The following is a 21,615-nucleotide window of genomic DNA, read 5'->3' as shown; positions in this document are numbered from 1 at the left end:
TATTATGTAAACCATGTTCTCTTACCACAGTTAGCTGATCTATGACTAAGCCTGACAAATCATGTTCACCTATGTACGATTCACACGGGTATTATGATCTATGACAAATAATGTAGTATATCTAGATATGTGAGAAAACAAAAATTGAATATACCTAGGTATGCGGGAGTAAATTAGCACAGCCACATAGATTTGTCTATATAAGGACCTCCGTTTTGGCCTGGAATGCAATCAATCTGACTTCCAGAGTCACCCTTAATAAAATTGCGAGTGAGGTTTGTGTGTGATCAGCATCAGCAACAACCACGAAGAGTTGTTCAACATTATCAGGTACATTGATGAGACAGTAGGAGCCATTGAGCTCACTGTGCTTAACAACCTGCAAGGCCTGGTTATTTGTTTTGAGAAATCTCTTGTTTTTCTGAGTGTTTGTGTTTGTGTGCGCATGTCTCTGTCTCTATCTCTCTATCTGTTTCTCTAGGATTGGGATCTATTTCATTTTATCTGGGATCTATTTCTTTTAGTTTGGGATCTATTTCCTTATCTCTGTTTCACTAGTCTGGGTTCTGTTTCACTCTATCTGTTTCACTCTCTCTACCCATTGAAAGCTAACAGTCTGAGTGCTTGTTTATTGTTGTGTCACTAACGTGTTATAGATTTTAGCGAATATATTCTGAGTGTTTGTTTCTTGCTGCTGATACTAACGTACTTTTGATTGTAGCGAATACATTCGAGCCTTATCTTTGGATTCTTCGTGTTGTCTCTACGTCCGCTAAAGGCTCAGAGTAGCTTAGTGGGGAGACTTCAGGAGCTGATTATTGTCCGCTTGACCTCACACATCTGAGTAGTATACTGAGCCAGGATTGTTATTTGTCAGATAGGCTTCAGCTATTGAATAGGGGACTTGGTATTGAAATCCAAGGACGTCCGTTTCTGATTCTGTTTAATACTCATTGTGAGTTCCTTGGCAGCAGATTCAATATTAGGCTAAGAGTTCTACAGAAGCTTTTGACAAGTCTTGACCTTTGATCCTACCTGTTTGCGCTGTGGGAGTGACCAATACATCTTCGCACGATTGTTTCACAGTAAGTTTAGAATATAGCACCATTGATTGTGCCTAGTTTTAGTTACCATTTCTGTTTAGCACCAGTGATTGTGCTTAGTCTTAGTTTTTTTCTGTTTCTTGCTTCTTTTTGTCAACACCATACCGCTGGGTTGACTAGTGTTTCTATACTGATATCATAGAGTACCTTTGTCTGACCGTAGCTTGGATATACTGACAGGCCACCCACGAATGACCACGTTATCAGTCATTGGTATTTGTCTGAATCGCTGACCGTGGAGATATTTGATTTTGTAGGTGTTCATCTATAGATCATCTATCTAAGAAGACAACATTTAATCCAATCCCCCAGATTGGCTCGCATTTCAGACCCTATGGCTGTGGCTTGTCAGTCAATAAGCCAGAGGCAATGTTGACACTAAAGAAGGTTTCGCTTAAATAGGTTATAATGAAATTGATGGGAGACATACAGAAGAAGTCCTCTCAATGCCAATCAGGCACACAAAGCACGACCAAAGACGCTCTGTGCCTTCCCCATCGGATAGGCCAAGCCCAACACACATACGTGGGTTATAGACAAGTTGACACGCTGTAACAATGATCGCGGTGCTGGGCTTGGAACCAGGCAATCCAACACCTACGTTCATACCATTCCCCGACCTCCCTTGACCTTCCGAAGGCCACGTGCACTTGTCCGAACCTTCTGCAGGCAGTTCTCATGTTCCGAGACCTGTCCGAACCTTGCAAGTTACCATACCATGTCCTATCCTCGTCCTTTTGACTTCACTGGTGCGTTTTCCTTTATTCTAACTATATGTTGACTACGTCTTAGTGCTACATGGATAACAATTCCATCGGCATCCTGTCGGGAGCCTCGGAATACATATAAGCAGTACACATCACAGCTTATTACATGTATACTTGCATTCCTGCACGCCTCACAGCTTATTACATAGGTTTGGACTTGCTTATCTCGCTACTAGTTTCGCCTATGGATTCCGGCCTCTCATGGAAGTAGGATATAATCTCGCTCGCTGGCTACTGATAGGACACTTCACTTCCTGTACTTTGAATAGTAATTAGTAGAGTCACCTCGGTATAATCGTAAACTGCGCAATTGATCCTTGTTCATTCGGAACAATTGTTTGGCTAGACCGCTGCCAATTTTGCACTTCGTTTATTCTTGAGTTCCGATAGATTAGTGTTGTTCCAGACTTCGGACGTTTCGCAAAGTCTTATACTGTTATTTGACACACCGACATACTGACACATCGACACACCGACATATATAGACCTTCAGACAGTCTTCGCAAGCCTCGGAAGGCATCGTGCTACTTTGGACAACACTTTTGCAGCCTTGGACAACCTTCGGTCACATTGGACGAGTTTCTCGGTACTTCGGAAGTAGTCTCGGAACTACGGACGAACATTAAAAAGGTTTTCTTCCAATATCTTGTCTACTCTCTAACTGTATAAGACCTCCCTTGCATTATCAAGGTAGTTCTTAGGTTGTCTCTTGGGATGAAGCATACTCGCATCTCTCAGGACTAGGGACTCACATTCAGTAGAGCCCAGCCCAGATCTACTCTTTACAACGCCCACTCATGCCCATAAGCATGCATTGCGGTTGTTGCAAAACAGAGTCATGTGGTGATGCTCTTGGGAAGGATATCATACTTGAGAGATGTGAGCAAGCAATCCAAACATGACTGATAGCATACCTTTGCAAGTGAGTGTGCTAGAACACAACCAATGTCATACAAAGCAACAACTGTTGCCTCATGCAGGAGCAATGAAAATAAGTGCTGGAGAAGAGCTACCGAATACTTCTGTTGTTCTCCAGGAGAATCTATGTTGGCAAAAAACAATGGGATGTCATGACGACAAATTAATGCCATGATCCCTGTGTAATTGAAGTTATCTCTCGCAGCTTTCTGCTTCTTACCATCAGCGGCCTTGTAAGCAGTTTCACATTGGTCCACAGCCTCATCATTTTGAACTGCAGTATGAGCAGGATCAGATAATAACTGCGACTCTGATTCTCTGCAATGCGGATTCATGAGTTGCTGCATTTCAGCTAGGAGTCAATGATGCTTTGGCTCCATGCCCAGTATCCTGACCAATGTTTGTGTTTTTCATTTGTCTCGAGCTTTCCTTGGGCTTACAAAGTGGTGGCCTAGCCCTGAAGATGAGAGTTGAGCTTTGCGAGTGGAATGGAGTGTCGAGGAATACATCATAGGAGGTGAGAAGAGAAGGACTTACCACCCCAAAGAAGGTATCAACAAGATTCCAAAACTAAGTTTGGGGAAAGCACGCGACGGAGGTGTCGGAGGTATGGGTCATGTTTCTAGAGGTCCACAAGTGGTGTCGTTAGAGGGTTTCTGGGTATTCTAGAGGCGCAAGAGGGATGGGAAGGTTCTGTGGAGGCAATGGAGGAGGTATGGGAGGGGCACTGGAGGGTCGAGAACAGCTAAAGGAGGCTCGAAGGAGGGTGCTGGAGGCTCGAAGGGAGGTACTGGAGGTCCACAAGGGAATACGAGGCCATGAGCTATAATTAGATAGCGGGAGGGTGGGTCTCTTAGACTAGTTTCCCATAACATAGAAACTGGGTCTGATAGACCCCTTATAGGCACTGAAAGGTGCTGCCTGAGATGCTAATGCCCAATGTCCAAATCCAATGTCCAAGTCCAATGTCCGAGTCCAATGCCTAATGTCCAAATCCAATGTCCAAGGTCAATTTCCAATGTCCAAGTCCAATGTCCAATATCCGAGTCCAATGCCCAATGTCTTCCAATGTCCAAGTCCAATGTCTGGGTTGAATGTCCAATGTCCCAATTGAATGCCTAATGTCCAACTCCAATGTCCAAGGTAATATATAATGTCTAAATTCAAGATTCAATGTCCAGGTTCAATGTCCAATGTCTGAGTCCAATGTTCAATGTCTGAGTTCCATATCCAATGTCCAATGTCCATGGGTTTGGACATTGGACTTGGACATTGAAATATGAGTTAGAACATTGAACTGGGACATTGGAGTCGGACATTGGACATTGACCTCAGACATTGGATTTGGACATTGGACATTGAACTTGGACATTTGATATTGGATTCAGACATTGGGCATTGGACTCGGATATTGGACATTGGGCATTGGACATTTGACTTGGACATTGAAATATGAATTGGAACATTGAACGGGGACATTTGTCACAACCCAAATAACAAACTAACGCTTGGGCAGAGACTAGGACTCGACTAAGGTTATCGGACAAGAGGAAAAGAGCAAGTATGTCTTGGATTGCTACAGTTGTAGATACAAGAGGTTTGAACTAAAGAACTATCGACCAAGACATGCTACCTATATACAACTATTGAAACTGAGATTGAAACTGAGATACAACTACTAGCCAATCATAAAAAGGGAAAGGGAATTGTACCATAGAACATCGTGGAATATTAAAGAAGCATCACGTGACCATATCTTATCTTATCATATCTAATCTAATCTATTCACAATCAAAGAACTCGTCTTCTTCATCAGTCACATCGAAGACATGTGTCGTGGGCACTAAAGGTATTTCTGAACTGGTAGATGCTTTCGGGGTAGGGTTAGGGTTTGACTTAGGCGCTGTGTATTGACGCTTAGGAAGATTCAAGAAAGAATAATGGTTTGTTAAAGGTACTCATGACAACATTGGACATTGGACATTGGACATTGACCTCAGACATTTGATTTGGACATTGGCTTGGACATTGGGCATTGGACTCAGACATTGGTCATTGACCTTGGACATTGGACTTGGACATTGGACATTGAACTCGCACATTGGATTTGGACATTGGATATTGGACTCAAACATTGGATTTTAACAGTGGACATTGGACATTGGACTTGGACATTGAATTTGGACATTGAATTTGGACATTGGATTTGAACATTGGGCATTGGACTCTGATATTGGACATTGACCTCAGACATTGGATTTGGACATTGGGCATTGGATATTGACCTTGGACATTGGATTTGAACTTTGGGCATTGGACTCAAACATTGGACATTGGCCTCAGACATTGGACATTGGACTTGGACATTGGATTTGGACATTGGGCATTAGACTCTGATATTGGACATTGGGCTTGGACATTGACTTGGACATTGAAATATGAGTCGGAACGTTGAACGGGGACACTGGACATTGAGCTCGGACATTGACTTGGACATTGAAATATGAGTTGGAACGTTGAACGGGGACATTGGACATTGGACTTGGACATTGGATTTGGATATTGGACATTGGGCATTGGCCTCGGACATTGGACATTGACCTCGGACATTAGACATTGACTTAGGACATTGGATTTGGACATTGGACATTGGACATTGGACTCGGACATTGGAGATTGACCTCAGACATTGGATTTGGACATTGGGCATTAAATATTGGGCATTGGACTCGGATATGAGACATTGGACTTGGACATTGAACATTGAACATTAAACATTGATATTGGACATTGCAATTTTGACCAGTCAGTGGACCATTCATCATTCACAAACCCTCTGTTCCTAATATTTACTTCAATTTTTTCTTATTTTGTATTGCAAACAAACTCTGGACATATCGGAAACCACATTCATGATTTGTTTTGTTCAATTACTTTTTTGTTTTTCTCATGTCTAAATATGAGACAAATGTAGAAATTTGGCTCTCAAGTTGTCCCCAGTATTGCCATTGATAAAACATTATATTCATTGTGACAGAAGGTCACAATCTTGTTTTCATTTTCTTTCCTGACAATATTGGGAAAAATTTAAATGGTTCTGTGGTCCTGATTTTGTCTGCTTTTTTCCATGAAACACATGATACAAAAAGCTTTGATTTCTCTATTCAATTTTTCTGATACACTTTTTCAAAACAAATCATACCCCATGTTGCTTCTAATTTGTATAGTATTTTGTTGTGTCACAAAGGTGAACATTATTCTAAAATTGTCACCTGATATATCATGAAGAAATTGAAACCACAAATTTTTTATTTGTTTACAGTTTGCTCCATTGGAAATTTACAAGAACATCATGATCTTGTTTCATCATTTTTAGGCAGATTAAATGCCAGATAAATTTTGACCTTTTCCTTTAAAAAGTTTACAGTTTTTCCAGTGGAAAAGATAGATCCCGCACCCAGTGGGAGGGCATTGACCATGTGTGCCATTGGAAAAACCCGACGACAAAGGGGTGGAAGTCTTTCCACCATGAGCGTTCTTTGTGTTACTAGATGCAGGAGACATTGAGCATTTGCAATCAACACTAGCAGACCTCCATTCCAAGGAGGGAGGCAGCGGTGAGTGTCTGTCTCGCTGTGACTGCCCAGAGTGGGATATCATCCCCCACAGATCTAAGGCTAAGGCTCTGTAACTGCTGATGATGAAAATTCAAATTGAAGTGTGTAATGCAGGGATAACAATTGGATAGTACACATTATATAACATACATCATATATCATATATCATGTATCGCATGTTGTAAATCGCATATCGCATATCGCACAACGCAAATAGCGAACCGAAAGGTTCGATGTACACACCAAGTGTATGCATGCACAATGAATGTAGGGAGAAACAAAATAGTCAGTTGTGAATCCTAGTTACATAATAAAATGTTTGCAACGCACCTTGGAGTCAAACTCTTTGTCAGCACGAGCTCGTTCGACATGGTAAAGACGGTCAAATGTGCGTGATATTTCAACTTCATCAAGAATGGAGATGTTCCAAGCACCTGTTGGTTGAGGAATAGCTTGGTGCCATGCCTGCTGTTGTTTTTCCTCATAAGCTAAGAGTGCATGCCTTTCTAACATATTTTCAGATGACCAGTAGCGATGGGTCATGAGAGCTCCAAAGAAGTTCGCTAACATGAAAATATGTGATTTCTCCCCCCTGCATCGTTCGAGAGAGGTAATGAAGCAAGGAACAGCATGTGCGAAGTCAAGAGGGTCAAGAAGACGGTCTGCAATTACACCAGCTGCAGGATGAGCAGCGCTGGCAGCAGTCCAAATGGTGGTACCGTCCGCAGCGGCAGTGGGGACCATGCTGTCATTGTCAATGGTGCGAAAATCGAGCCTGGTGTCCACAAGAGCTTTGTTAGTCCAGTAATACAGTTCAACGAACTGCGCTTTGTCAAGTTTTCAAAGTGCAAAATCAGATACTAACACATGTTCTGTGGCTCGAGTAGGATGTGGACGGTTGGGGATAGGAATGTGATGAATGCGGTTCTTTTTCTGGTCTTCTTCGGCAATGACAGCATCTTGCAATTTTTGAGCTGCGAGGTGCTGTTCCTCAGCTGCTGCAAGGAGACGATGCTGTTCAGCAGTTTGTAGCACATCCTCATTAAGTTGTTGTTGCCATTGTTGGCATAGGGTGTTGTTGGTGGCTGTCCAGATGGTATGCAAAATGATAGCTGCTTGAGCATCGTCCATGGTGGGCCCGAGTAGCGGTGTGCGACTGGCTTGAAAGGTGCCCGAAGTAAAATCTGGACACTGTTCCAAGTTCGGGTCAGTGGAAAGTCAAGACATATGCAGAACACAGTTTTGTTAGAGAAGAATGGTAGCTTGTGTAGAGGCGACTAGCGAATAAACTATGTGGGAAGGCTAGCGCCAGGTTGGTGGTAGCGAGAAGATAAGGGCAGTTGCTTCAAGCTTACTCGGTTCCTACATAGACTACATTCTAGGCACGTGCTCGTGCCTTGCTTTTTCTTAGAATAAAAACTACCGCACTCAAATTTAGTTCTCCATTCCAAGTTGTCATGCTTGATCATTCTCTGATGTCAATGCTTGCATTGTCGATAACAACAGCAACTGTGCTTCATTCTCACTGAAAAAATTCTCATAAGGTGAGCATAGTTGTAAAGTGTATGTAGAAGAAAAAAAATCATTTTTTGGTTGAGATTTTTGCTTTCACCTGACTATTCTACATGAAAAAAGGCAACTTTGAATGATAGATTTGAAGCTGTACGCATTCCTCATCTTTATTTTTATAAAACAAAAATACTGTACTGTGAATATATGTTAGAAGGTCCTATGTCTAACAGTAGATAGCTTAATATGTGTTGTTGCGTGTGCTATGAGGCATTTTGCAACTCTCTACTATTTTGCAACTCTGGCCCAATGATAGTAATATATGTGGGAATATAAAACAAAAACTATAAATTGTGATCCAATTTTCACGTTTCGATGACCAACTCGACTCAGAGAGTGCGAGATGGAGAGTTATATCAATTACCAAACAGGGATCGTTCAACGATAAAGCTGAGTCATACTACGTCCCGATTGGGAATTAAACTCCGCTCCGGGCTGGCACCCCAGACTGGACACAGACAAGACTCTAGATAGACTAGACCTAATATACTTTCCATAAGCCTTACGGTTAGCCAAGCTGGTCTCGAGCCTGGTAAGCAGGTTTGATTGTCATGAATCATCGACAGCCAATTGTGTCGGTATACAAAAGCTATATTCATGAGATTAGACGATTGCCCCATGCTTACCTTCGGTGAGGCTCATTTCCGGATCAGTATAAGCATTGCTAATCGCTCGTAGTCGATTTTTCCGTCTAAAGGCAGAGGATGACTGTCGCGCTGCGCTGCTGACCAAATGTGATGATCACAGGACGGGTAAGTTGAAGAGAGTTTCAAAGGTAAGGCTACTTCGGTCAAGCACCGAATTTCAACTTATTTCTGGCTAGACCATACAACAACTTCGTGCAGCAAATAATGGCAACCACCATGCCTTTAACCGTATCCTGGACCTCGCTTACGGTCGGGTAGGTAGGCTAAGGTGGGAATTGATGGAGGTGATGAGTTCAAGTCTCCGTTTGCGTTGCTCATGATCGCCTGACGACGTTCCGGTAGCCCTTACTGTCTGACCCAAACGCAACACTTCCTCCACCAATCATCCCCGGCAAAGAATCCTCGCGCCCTCCCGTATACTCTCAAGAGCTTACCGCACTTCTCACTTCGGGTCTGTCCCGCAGGAAAAGACCTTTGGCACCAGGCGACCTCAGCTTCCCACCAATACTTCCCGAACGTGCAGACCCTAATTCATCTGATGCCCAGATACTAGGTCCTTTCAGTAAGCGCCGGGAAGTAAACGCTCGCTGGAAGTACTTCAGACAAGAGTGGAAGAAAGTGCTTCCACCTCTCCAGATCTCCGTTTCGCCTTCTCGAGAAGACGGCCACGAAGGCAGCGACTCGGGTACTGCGACTGTTGTCCGGAAAATAGGCTTCTACGATACCACTGTCCTCGAGGAGCTGGTTCGATTAACAACAAAGCCGAAGAACACATCTGGTGCTTTTCTTCCAAGACGATGGTTGCGCAGGAGATACCAGGAGTTGCTGGGGAGGATCCCCATTCTTACATTCATGTCAGCACGCAAAGACATGAAAACCAAAAAGCCTGGCGGCTTCTCTGTGTCATTGGCACCGAATGCGCTCAAAGCACGTAGTCAAGGGCGATCACTACCCTGCGCGACGGACGACGATGTAGCGTGGAATCTAAAAGCATCCGGCGAGCAGTAGTACAGCACGAGTTAGAGGTTGTCATCATCAGGAGGAAATCACAATCGTCCACGAGCAATTACTGGGTTTTAACAAGTAGTTGGAAAATTTTTAGTGGCTTGGTGCAACGAATATCCAGCGCAATCTATCCCGTATGGCCATTCTGCAAGCATGAAGGAGATATTCCCCGCAAGGTACTAGTTATAAATATACAAACATAACTAGATGTTTGAATGAACCTCAACCGATGTCTGCGGAACTTTCCAGTTCCAGGCCGTGTAGGTCAATAAGATACATGCTATAATTGTGGTCCGTGGCTTTAGCTACTCCAGCTTCGCCGATCGACTGATCCACCCCGCACTGAAGATTGAGGATGGTCTTATACTCATCGAAGGTGAAATTCTGGTGTTGACGGATACTATCGAGTAAACCCTGGTTCGACTCATAAACAGTTTGTGATAAACATGCAAAGAAGGAAGCGTACCTGGGGTGTCAGGAAAAAGAGTGAATAATAACTCTTCGCGCGCTCAAACTCGGCATGCTGCTGGTCGTCGCCAATGGTCCGTACGCTCTGCTGCAGCGCCAGAGTGTTTCGCATGATCTTCCTGATACCAAAAGCATTTGTCATGCGCACATGTCGAGCATTGGAAATAAGGAGATGTTCCATTAGATGTTCAAGTCCAGCAAAAACGAATCTGCGAGAGGTGAGAAATTATTTAGGTGAGGCGGGGGGCAGATATTCACCGGTGTTCCTCCTTAAGCATCGCTGCTGACACAAACTCATTACAATTGCTAATTTCACTGTTAAGGTCCACGATGTATGGGTCAGGCTCGCCAGCTTCATGGTCGATATTGTAATTACCCTACAATCAATTAGTAGGATAATAAGTACATGCAATTCATCACCAACAAGACGCATGGCTGCATCCAAATAGTGCATTGTTCGGCATCGAATGTCGATCCTAATGGTGTGCAGGATGATCTCGGCCAGTTGGGAGTATGTCTTAAGCAAGGCACTAAACCGCCTAGAAATCTATATGAGCACGATGGTCAACGTCATTATCGGCACACCCACATTGCCATTTCTCGTGACAGGGGAAGGCTAAGCTGTTCGTCATTAGTGCCCTGCGAAAAAAAGGTAGAGATTGCCGAGGGAGTGAACGACATCACGACATCAGCGGACCCCGGCGCCACAGGTGTAGTCGGCGAGAGTGTGCCGTCTGGAGTTGACTTCAGTATGTTCAGCTCTTCTGTGAACCATGCCTACAGATCACTTGAATTAATGTGAGGAAATCGGACATCCTGTGCAACTGACCACACTGCGGTAAAGACCACACAGACCCGCCAAGTTGCGAGTCGAGGAAACTAAGTCATGCTTAGCTATCTGAGCTTGACCGAGGTAATTCAATTCCAGATGTGTTTCCTGTCGACTAAGCTGACGCCTGATCACATTGTTCGCGTGCTGCAACACAACCATCAGTTTCACGAGTATCTGGAATGTGCGATACAGACGGGTGTTGCAAAGAGCTCTGTTAAACATGGGATTAATTCCGATTTTTGTGCCCACTGAGCTGCCAACACGAGATGTGATGTCTCAGGGGTGTTAGCTATTGAAGAAACAAGGTCTTGAAACTTGTCACTACAGCGCTGGTAAAATTGAATGATCACGCCAACAATCAGGCGAGAATAACTCTCTCGATGGAACGGGGTTGTGCGGAGCATCGCGCATAACGAGTTTATCAGTGCCATTAGCTGTGTAGTTGCCTGAATAACCGTGCATCAATGATCGATATCATAGCATAACACCTGCGAGAACACAAACCCTGAATATTGGTTTTGGACTAAATCGGGTCGACATCTGGTCATATTGGAAAGCGTCAGGACCTAGTGGCACTGTGAGTAAAACAAGGTGACACGAGAAATCAACTGACTTGTCACTGCGTGATGGAAAAGTTCAGAGATGCGCTCTTCCAACTGTGGTAGATAAACTTTGAGGACAAAGTCATCTAGTACACCACTCGCAGAGCGAGTACTTTCCACCCCATCGGGGAGAATGTCGGCCACACGATTCAAGAAAGCAAGAGTGGGCTGGAAAAGTACGCTAACATGGAATGCATCTGGCTTGATCAGCAAACGGTGATGCTGCCCGACACCTAATAAACGGTCGTCTGTGCCGACTGTCGACAGTGTCGCCTGGACAGCACTATCCGAAGAATTCTGCACGAGACCGGGCATGGTATCTCGAAGGACCCGAGTGAGCTCGTCCTCGTGACGTCGAAGGACTTTGCCCGTGGACTTCATGTCAGTATCCGCAAATCGGAATACGGACTGTAAGTAAATGATCAGTGTGAGAAATTTAGGGATATTCTATATTAACCTTTTGTTTGTCTCTTGTAAACCGACCTTCTCGTAAGACCTCATTGATGGACGATATTGGATTTCGCCCCGCCACCGATCCTTGTTCCTCGTCGGTTAAATAGTCATGCAAGAGCGTCCGAACCTGTAATCCACTTGGTATGTTGATTATAAAATCATTGCGCTACACACCTCAGCTTGTACTGGTAGCCATACATCAGCGAGCGGAAACAAAGCTCCTGGTTTGGCACCAGATGAGTCCTTGAAGTCTTTTCTCTGACGGAATACATGTCAGCATTAACCTTTTATGCAAGATAAAATGTAGCATACCGATCCTATACGATTGGCAACTTCACAAACTACCCTTAATCCCTGGGTTACTGCATCAAGCTTGGAATAAACAGTCCAAAAGAAGTCCTTCAATGTTTCCTGATCGACTTGCTTGGTGGAAGACTCCAGTGCTGCAAGGCGTAGGGAAAAGGTGCGGAGGAGAACACCCTTTGCTGACATCGAAGGAACAACACCATCTAGAGTGATGCCGACGGGATCATTGGCAACGAAAATATATCCACCCTCTGACCGTCTTCCTAAGCTGGCTGCGCCGAAGAGAGAAACTCTCTTAGACTCTTCCGTCCTTTCCTCAACTTCGTCCAAGGTACACTCGACCAACGAGTATATCTCGCCTTGCAAACGCTGTGCGACAATATCGAGCGCACTTCCAAGCTTTCCCAGGACCGCGAGGGACTCTAGTAGAGTTTCGATGTAAGCGAAGGAGTCGCTTTCCGGGTTTGCATCAAGCTGAGGTGCCTGAGTTGCAAGCGCAACAAGATTAAGATTCGATGAGAAAGACGGTGCGGATGGAAGAGATGAGGAAGACAAATCCTGAACAGACGTGTTGCTGCGAAAGTTCGATTCGCTGAGATCATGGGGAGAGTCGTTTTGTCGGAGTGCAAGAGAGTTAAGGAAGCGAGATAATCGAGAAGATGCATGTTTCAGTGAAGACGATTCAGGGGGAAAAATACGCGGTGCCATTCGAAGACGGTTGTCCACTCGATTCATTCTCAAATTCAACCTTGGGAACTTCGAAGGCAAGTCAAGGCGAGAGTTACGCAAATCGGAATGGCTTACAGGCTGTCTGATTTGGCTTAAAGGCAGCCCACCGTGACTCACACCAGAAGGATTTAAGATAAAGATGGTTGTGAAGTTCGTCGATCAATATTTCTCGTAGAGCCTATTAAGTCATAAGATATTGCATGCCAGTAAGCAATCCACAAACGCACATTTTCCTGACCAATCAGATAACTTCGCAGATCTGAAACTGCTCCAATCTCTTGCATGTCTGGTTTGTTGATCAACTTGAGGCTCCGCACAAGGAGAACGGATGCTTGAAGCAGCCTTTTCTCCGACATGAGAGTCTCAAGTGCATCGGGCACCGATTTAAGATGCTCGCTTTACATAAATATTTAGTAGATGAACAAATTGACATATTAAAACAAACTGACATCTGATCCAACAAACGCATCATCTCTTCTAAAACCTGTCCCCTTGACCAGAGTTGAACGAGATCAGCACGCTTATTTCCCAAAGCCTCCTTCGCTTCCATAAGAGCTGTCTTCGACTGCTTTATTTGTGTCTGGGTAAGTCCAAGGTGATTGAGAAGAGCAGCGTGATGCGGAAGTGCATCCGCAAACGCCTTGTGGTGTTCTAAGCAAAAACACTATTAAGTAAGGCTACGAGTGCAGAGCTCGGGGCTTACTGTCTACTGATCCTTTTAATGCATGCGAGAGCATTACCTTGGTTTGTCGAAAGGATTCGATGCCTTTGCCTGTCGAAGAGTCATCGACCAGTGACAAGGCCAAGTCGACATTGTTGAACTGCAACGATTGCAAAATCATATCGCTCAGCTACTGGTTGACAGTAAAATTCACGCCTTACATCAGGGTCAATGACAAACTCCCATTCGTCTTTGATCTGATCAAGCACTGCTACAACGTGATGTTAGCATAAGATTTAAAAGCTAAGACATAAAGTTAGGCAGGTTGCGAGGATTATATTCCTCACCATCGATATCTCCTGCTTTAGCCTTCCCAGTTGCTTTCCGATATGGCATTCGCTCGCGGATGCGCTCTTGCCTCCTCATCTCCAACTCCTTCTCCCTCTGCTTTTCTTGTTCATATGCTATATCTTCGTTGCCATTGGTTATCGCACGTTTACGAGCTCCAGCTTCCCTAAAGGCAGCCATGACAGAAGCTAGTGCAGGGGTTGTCGGGGAAGTCTCATCATGAGCGCTAGATCGTGAAATGTCCACCCGCGGCCTATTATCAGCAGTGCCTATATTTCCGTTATGGTATTGCGGCGCAGCTGACGAATCTGAGCGCGTGGTGCTGGAACTATCTCTACGGTCTCTTGCCGCGTGATCTTCAAGTTGTGTTGCTCGAGATGAAGTGGAAGCTCGCTCTGAATGTTCGGATACCTTACGCGGTCTCAACTCTGACCTTTGTGGGCGGAGAGGGCCCTTGGGTGATGAAAAACTTGGGCTCTTGGGGGAGGAAGCAAACGTATTGTTACTGGGAACTGCCTGACGTGATGGCGGGCGGGCAATCTGCAACGGTCTGGTAGTCGAATAAGAGCGGTTTGAGTTGTTCAGTGGGGGAACGCCTGTCGGTTCGACAGGAAAGGTCGGTATTCGAGACATCTGAGTTGTACGACCCACCAGCCAGAAACGCTTGTTGACCAAATACGGCTCAAGACCATATGCCATTTTCAGACTCTGACCTGTCACGGCGGTAGTAGCTGGGCTAGTATAGTGCTTTACCGCTAATTCTGGCTGCCACTAACAAGGTGATGCACTAGCCTTTCGTTCAGAATGTACTTGAACGTTACGAACCTTTACAGCAAATCATCTCACTTGCAGTGAACCCCGGGCCAGCATGACCGGCGACATCAGGACTAATTTACCCCCATTTCTAGAATCCCTGGCACCAGATTCCAGCGTTCAATATACAAATGCTCTTTTTCCTGCCAGTGACAATATACCATCTGCACATGTGCACTGGTGGCCTTGCAAACGAGTAGGTGTGTCACCCTCCACAATTTTACTTTTTATACCAGGTACTAGTAGGTTCAACATAGCACTTCCACCCGAGCTTATTTTGGACGGCGACAGGAAATCCTGGAATCATTGACTTCTATCATCCATTTCTCACCGCAATACGGAACCAGGACGGGTCTGGGACACTGGCGATACTGTCGCATTCGCATATCGGACACGACCCTGCTGCGCCAGCAAGCTGCACTCCATCTAATTATGCGTTGCCATTTCAGATTCAAAATTCCCTTCGAATCTTTGATGCTACGAGGATCTTCTTTGGCGCCAATACACGTATTGTGATTGCTGGGCATAGCGTTGGTTCATGGGTAGCCCTGCAGGTACCGTTTTCAAAGTGTCCCAATGTGCTATCTCTCCAATCTCTTTGAAAGGTCTTGAAACTGCGAGCTGCTGCCGTTGCAGGAGTTTTCTTCCTTTTCCCGACTATCACAGACATTGCTTGTACACCGAATGGTCGACTCTTGTCGGTTGGTAGTTGAGTTTCGGAAGTAGTCATATTCACGATTCCTGCTTTCTCTCAGCGATTGTTTCGGCCTCCGTTTCCGTGCGTTGTATCACAGGTTGCTCGGGTATTGCATATTATGCCACTCGCCATCCTTTGCCGGTTATTTCCACACTACCCGATCTCCCAAGCCCGTGTCCTACAGTCATTTCTACTATCTCCTTCGTCGATCTTTGCCGCGTTGACGATGGCACACGATGAAATGCTGAGCATCAGAGAATTGGATGTTGCCACCTTGGACACATATCGACACCAGATTTGGTTTTACTTCGCAGAGAACGACGACTGGGTTGACCGAGGAAAAGAAACTATTCTCCATGTCTTTAGGGCAGACCCTGACACTGTGAAGGTCGTGCACGGGCACCGCGATATCCCGCATGCGTTCTGCATCAGTGTGTCCTTGTATTTAATCTTCCATACTATTTTGATACTAATTGTAATTGATAGACCATAGCGAAGAGCTAGCAGCGGAATGCTACGAGTGGCTCGTTTCTGGGGGATTCGTGTGACATTAGATACACTAACACTTTCGCCGACTATATATTGCGCCGTTTCTCTCGCCGTTATTAGCTCTCTTCTATTTGTCTTTCGTTGAATAATATGTATTGAGCTACAGTTGCAGTACTACTAGCAGTCTTGTTACTAACCCGCGTTATAATTCAATAAGTTATGACTGGTGTGTACTAGTATCTTTTCTGGTGCAAACCTGATGCGGATGCCGCATCAGACATGACGGTTACATCAATGAGTTGGTGTCCGTGGAACACCTGAAGAAAGCAGGCCAGCTGGCTCATTCAGGTCCAGGAGCTCTTGCCACCTACTACGAGATGCAGGTGTCTCATTCCTTGCTCACCGAGAGTGCCATCTACAACAAAGGGAAGTCTGCTACACATATGGCAACCCTAGGGTCACCGCGTCATTGACAACATGTATTGGATCGACATGAGATATTTGATATAAACCACGCCAAGCTCGGCAAAAATGATTCTATGATTCGGGACGGAAATGAGTACAAATACGACATCGAAGGAACATTGTGAGCAGCAAGCAGCATCAATAAGTCAAACGGAACATGAACTGGAAGCTATACTGTTTCGTATCAGGATCCCAATATGACCAGTTCCAATATCCAGCGTCGTCAGCTTCGTCTTCTATCTCCCGCGCCGGAATGCGGAAAGCAATTGTCTCGTACGGTTCAGCAGCCACCTAGCATCCAATAAGCAACGTATGACTTGGCGAGTAATCGCACCTACGATTAGGTACTGGTATGCCTTGTTCGGAGGCTCCCTCTTTTGCTCCCAAGCGCTCATAAATCGTCGGCGAGGGACGACGTCCGCTTTGATCTGAGGAAGGTGAACCTGGACCATCATACCTTCTTTTCCAGTATCTTTGTCCCGCACTTTTGTCACTCGGTAGCCTGGGCGTCCTATTTTAAGGAACACTTTGCGTTGTACATTGCTTTGAGTTGGAGCAATCATCAACTGCGTGTCCTTAGCATCGCGAGCCGCACGACGAGCAAGATTGGTTTGATGCTTCTTCCCCTGAGTATGAGCCAGGTATGAACCTTCGTTGGTATGAAGCGTCAGACAGAGACGACATTCGAGGCCACCCAAATGATTCCTTAGGATATAAGGATCCTAAACGATACGTCAAGTTATCATTGGAGTGCAGGGAGAATAAGAGCATACTTTTGCAAGATCGATCGTCTCAAGCGCAAGTTTGCGTAAACGCTCACGCCTGTCCACATTGGTCTCCGAAGCCCCAGCGACACCACCTCCACCGAACTTAGAGCCAACACGGTTCTAGATAAAAATTGAATTGAATTCTGAGATTGTATAATAAGATATGACTTACTTGAAAATCTAGAAAGAGTGATAATTGAGGAATGTCATCAAGGACGGAGAGAGCAACTCACCCATGAGTTTGCGAGTTAGTACGATGAAGCTGTTGAAAGAGATGCTAGTGCTGACATAATCAGCTGCTTGTAATTTCTCCGAGTCTCAAAAGTACTAATGCGGTTCTAGTAGTACGGGCAAGCTACAATCCACACCAAAACTCGCAGCTGCAGGGAAGATATCCCCAGGCTTCCACTATATTATTACGTGTCGGACGGTCAGACCCTACGTGCTGTAGTGTTGTTACCCACTTTATCAAGAGCATGGCAGGCCAGAAACGTGCTCTAGAGGATAATTCATCCCGCAATGTCAAAAAGAGTAAAATTGCGAAAGACAGGTCATCAGATGTGCCGGAAAAACCTGTCGAGCTGATATCAAATCTCACGAACGAGGAGGTTGATTTTCCACGAGGAGGCGGGACTAGCCTAACAGCTGCAGAGGTTAAAGCTATCCGAGTTGAAGCGACGCAAGAAGCAAACGAGGAACTATTTGCTGTGAGTTCTGTTGTCTTACTCCAGATAAGTTCGACAGAGTAGAATTTGTTGTAGGCGTCTGGGAAGTCTCAAAAAAAGAAGAACAGATCTGATGCCAAAAGCAAGGCGAGTGTTACGCCGAAGAAAGATGGAGTTCGCATCGAGCATCTCAATTACAAGGTAGTTTTTATATTATGAAGCTGGAGAGCAGGGGCTCAATCATGCATTTGCAGCGCATTGTTCCGGGTATGAAACTGCTTGGTCAAATTGCATCGATACAACCACTGGCTCTCATTATATCCCTACCGAACCAGCTCATGGGTCACGTTCCTATCACACAAGTTACATCTCAGTTGACCAGTCGTCTCGAATCAATGCATGAACAAGAAGAGCCTTCAGATACCGAATCTCTTGACGATGGGGAATCCGATTCTCAGACGGAGGTACCGGATTTGTTTCAACTCTTCCACGCGGGACAATACGTCCGTGCAATTGTAACCAATGTGCACGCATCGGGGTCTACGGACGTTTCTGCCATCGGAAAATTAAGGGATGAAGCCGCGAAAGCTAGTCGTCGCATTGAGTTGAGTCTTGTACCCAAGACAGTAAACTCCGGAGTCCTTAAGACAGATCTCAAACCTGGATTTGTGAGCAATATCTTAGATCGCATTATTTCATCGTGATTAAGCCCTACATAGACTCTCTCAGCGGCTGTGCAAAGTGTAGAAGACCATGGGTACATTCTTGATATCGGCGTACAGGGCTGCTCTGGTTTCCTACCCTTTAAAGACGCCCAAAAAGGTGGTTCTGACTGTTCAAAGCTTCATGTTGGCCAACTGCTCGATATCGCTGTCGTGAAGATGTCCGGTAACGAGAAAATATGCACAGTTACAGTCGATCCTCGAGTGATACAGTCATCTTCAGTTAGTCTTGTTGATTACAATTTGCGATGTTCCTCACCATGTCCCAATTCACAGATCACAGAAGTCAATAACGTCACCTCCGTATTGCCAGGAACACTAGGTCAAGCATTGATCACGGGAATTTTACCAAGTGGTATCAATCTACAGATACTTGGTTTTTTCAACGCAACGGCTGACGAGTTTAACGTGCCCGCTAACCCTACCAAAGTATTCAAGATAGGGCAGAAAGTGAAGGCCCGAGTACTATACGAAATTGCCGGAAGCTCACCACCGCAGTTTTCTGTGTCGCTCTTGGATCACATTGTCAACCTGAAAGAGAAACTTTCTATCGATGATGCTGCCATTCACTTGGTGTATCCCATTGGCACGATCTTGGATGCTGTTATTGTGAAACGCGTAGAGCCGGAACGAGGACTGGTCGTTGAAGTGCAGCCCCAACTTGATGGATTCGTTCATGTAAGTTTTCACATCACATCACTCTATTGTCCATGACTTATTCCATTTCTTTGATAGATATCTCACACGTCTGATGGTCATGTTCCGACACTTTTTTCCTCCTCAGGACCGTGGAGATTGAATACCATCCATAGAGCGCGTGTCATAGGCTATCATCCGTTGGACGGATTGCTGCAGCTCTCCCTCCGAACTTCAATTTTAGATCAAAGGTTCCTTCAGGCAGGTGATATACAAGTCGGAGAGGTCTTGAAAGGCACTGTTAAACGCCTTACTGACTCCGCCCTATTCGTGTCGATCTCTTGTAATGCGGATGGCATCATATGGCCAAATCACTACGCAGATATAACGCTCAAGCATCCGTCAAAAAGGTTCAAGGCCGGAGGCAGTATAAAATGCCGGGTACGCGATCGTGATCATTAGATGTGATGCCTGCTAAGGAAATCTACAGGTTCTGGCCGTTGATCCCGAGCGCATGCGAGTTGAGTTGACGGCTAAAAAGACGTTGATTGAATCTACTCTGCCAGTCCTAGCTTCTATCGAGGAGGCGAAGGTCGGGATGATCACAGATGCAGTAGTGTACCGAATTGTAGAAAAGGGCTTGATTGTCCGATTCTACAACGATCTCAAGGCATTTGTACCGTCTCGAGAAGCAAGGTTTGTCCAATTTCGTCGTCGGCTCTGCTTTTGATTGACGCTTTGTTCAGTGACTATTCAAGTAAACTGAAGGACATATTTGTCGCGGGCAGAGTCGTCAAAGTACGAATTTTAACCGTTGACCTGAATCCACCACGAGTTGTTGCAAGCATTCGTCAGGCGTCATCATCAAAAGCTGCCAAGGTGACCGATGCTAACGACATTACATCAAATGCTGTCGCAGAGGGTGTAGTACCGGTCCACGAAACACCAGCTATTCCGTCACTGCAGGCATCTCATGCTCGTGAGCCCATCCCTTCAAAGGCACTGGCTAGTAAACGTAGCAGTCCATTGCCACAAGTGAAGGCTGTGCCCACCCAGTCGCAGTCGACGCCGAAAACCCATACTCCCAAACAAGTTGCGCCTCTGAAAGTTGAAGGTTTTGCTTGGTTCTCCGGCGACGCTAGGTCTGGTGTGGAATCTGACGGAGCTTCTTCCGACGAGAACAGCGAAAAGGACGAGTCAAGCAAAAAGAAAAGACGCAAGAAGAAAGAGATCGAGCAGGATCTCACTGCTGATATGCACTCGAAACTTCCAGAGTCAAATGCCGACTTTGAGCGGCTTCTCCTGGGCTCCCCAAATTCATCCTACCTGTGGGTGCAGTACATGTCTTTCCTCCTTCAACTATCCGAAATCGACAAGGCACGGGAGACTGGCCGACGAGCAATTCAGACCATCAGTTTCAGGGAGGAGGAAGAGCGGCTTAATGTCTGGATTGCTTTACTGAATGTCGAGAATGTCTATGGCACCGATGAGTCACTGGAGGCTGTCTTCAAGGACGCTGCTAGACATAATGACGCCAAGACTGTCCATCTCCGTCTGGCGGCCATCCTAGATCAGAGCGAGAAGCACGAGGCAAGTTTATTACTTCGGCTTCACTACTGTACTAATGATGAGGCACGCAGAAAGCAGAGGATCAGTATAAGCGGACCTGTAAGAAGTTCGGCTATAGTTCGAAAGTGTGGACTTTATTCTGCGAACATTATTTGCGCCGCCAAAACTTGGAGCAAGCACGCAAACTGTTACCGCGTTCACTGCAAAGCTTGGAAAAGCGCAAGCGTGAGTCGTTTGATGACATTCTTGAATCCAGACCTGAATCAGATGTACAGACTTAAAGACGATATCAAAATTCGCTCAGCTCGAATACAAACTCGGCGATGCGGAACGAGGCAAGACTATATTCGAAGGGATCGTAGATTCTCATCCGAAGCGCTGGGACCTGTGGTCGGTTTATATGGATATGGAGGCAGGGCAAGGTGATATCCAATCGTTAAGGTAAGCGCTCTGCCTCCCAAAGTGGCCTCACTATTATAACAGCACGCAGAAACATCTTCAATCGTATATTTGCCATTAAGATGACTAGTCGTAAGGCGAAGTACGTGTTCCACTACTTGGCAGAATTACATGAGCTAATGTCGCATAAAGGTCATTTTTTAAGAAATGGCTTGAACTAGAGCGGAGGATTGGGGACGAGGAAGGTGCATTGGCTGTCAAACAGAAGGCAGTCGAGTGGACACAAAAAGCTGCATCCAATTCACAATGAGTCAAACTCAAGATGTCGCAAATATTGATGCATGTCACAATATATATGAAGAATAATC

The 21,615-nt window shown here is 45.3% G+C and overlaps 6 protein-coding genes across 6 annotated transcripts; 3 read left to right on the top strand and 3 right to left on the bottom strand.

Annotated features, from left to right (window-relative positions):
• Positions 1-2,706: 2,706 nt before the first annotated feature.
• EDB93DRAFT_1065627 (uncharacterized protein) lies at positions 2,707-3,054 on the bottom strand (the record flags this gene model as incomplete). The annotated part of the gene is made up of 2 exons (XM_041444892.1): positions 2,707-2,739; positions 2,785-3,054. Coding segments are annotated over 2 exons (303 nt in total), but the record flags the coding sequence as incomplete, so codon positions are not given.
• Positions 3,055-8,405: 5,351 nt separating this feature from the next.
• Positions 8,406-9,840, top strand: EDB93DRAFT_6021 (uncharacterized protein). Its single transcript, XM_041456833.1, has 4 exons — positions 8,406-8,605; positions 8,653-8,749; positions 8,798-8,905; positions 8,964-9,840. Exons 1-4 carry the CDS (start codon positions 8,526-8,528, stop codon positions 9,627-9,629), a joined length of 951 nt encoding a protein of 316 aa, XP_041313401.1. The 5' UTR covers positions 8,406-8,525; the 3' UTR covers positions 9,630-9,840.
• Positions 9,841-9,848: 8 nt separating this feature from the next.
• Positions 9,849-14,658, bottom strand: EDB93DRAFT_1236973 (Sec8 exocyst complex component-specific domain-containing protein; the record flags this gene model as incomplete). Its single annotated transcript, XM_041451364.1, has 18 exons — positions 9,849-10,040; positions 10,093-10,303; positions 10,353-10,471; positions 10,519-10,633; positions 10,684-10,871; positions 10,924-11,070; positions 11,121-11,372; positions 11,431-11,492; positions 11,540-11,936; positions 11,986-12,108; positions 12,156-12,239; positions 12,294-13,012; positions 13,092-13,194; positions 13,244-13,412; positions 13,466-13,667; positions 13,720-13,837; positions 13,899-13,948; positions 14,025-14,658. The coding sequence occupies 18 exons, from the start codon at positions 14,656-14,658 to the stop codon at positions 9,849-9,851; spliced, it is 3,885 nt and encodes a 1,294-aa protein (XP_041313400.1).
• Positions 14,659-14,688: 30 nt separating this feature from the next.
• Positions 14,689-16,274, top strand: EDB93DRAFT_1196124 (uncharacterized protein). Its single transcript, XM_041450885.1, has 5 exons — positions 14,689-15,074; positions 15,130-15,392; positions 15,444-15,539; positions 15,594-15,966; positions 16,022-16,274. The coding sequence occupies exons 1-5, from the start codon at positions 14,894-14,896 to the stop codon at positions 16,081-16,083; spliced, it is 975 nt and encodes a 324-aa protein (XP_041313399.1). The 5' UTR covers positions 14,689-14,893; the 3' UTR covers positions 16,084-16,274.
• A 166-nt stretch (positions 16,275-16,440) lies between these two features.
• EDB93DRAFT_1111441 (uncharacterized protein) lies at positions 16,441-17,530 on the bottom strand. The gene is made up of 5 exons (XM_041448085.1): positions 17,490-17,530; positions 17,429-17,436; positions 17,263-17,376; positions 16,828-17,211; positions 16,441-16,780 (listed from the first exon to the last, which is right to left on the bottom strand). Exons 1-5 carry the CDS (start codon positions 17,491-17,493, stop codon positions 16,628-16,630), a joined length of 663 nt encoding a protein of 220 aa, XP_041313398.1. The 5' UTR covers positions 17,494-17,530; the 3' UTR covers positions 16,441-16,627.
• A 43-nt stretch (positions 17,531-17,573) lies between these two features.
• Positions 17,574-21,289, top strand: EDB93DRAFT_5621 (uncharacterized protein). The gene is made up of 10 exons (XM_041456727.1): positions 17,574-17,963; positions 18,018-18,122; positions 18,176-18,589; positions 18,641-18,865; positions 18,920-19,321; positions 19,379-19,720; positions 19,770-19,975; positions 20,026-20,869; positions 20,927-21,073; positions 21,124-21,289. The coding sequence occupies exons 1-10, from the start codon at positions 17,733-17,735 to the stop codon at positions 21,127-21,129; spliced, it is 2,922 nt and encodes a 973-aa protein (XP_041313397.1). The 5' UTR covers positions 17,574-17,732; the 3' UTR covers positions 21,130-21,289.
• The last annotated feature ends 326 nt before the right edge of the window (positions 21,290-21,615 follow it).

Source organism: Suillus bovinus (assembly GCF_016758785.1).
Source record: "Suillus bovinus strain UH-Sbo-P2 chromosome Unknown EDB93scaffold_1, whole genome shotgun sequence".
NCBI lineage: Eukaryota > Fungi > Basidiomycota > Agaricomycetes > Boletales > Suillaceae > Suillus > Suillus bovinus.
Note: the sequence above shows the minus strand (reverse complement) of the source record. Positions and strands in the feature narration are given on the sequence as shown.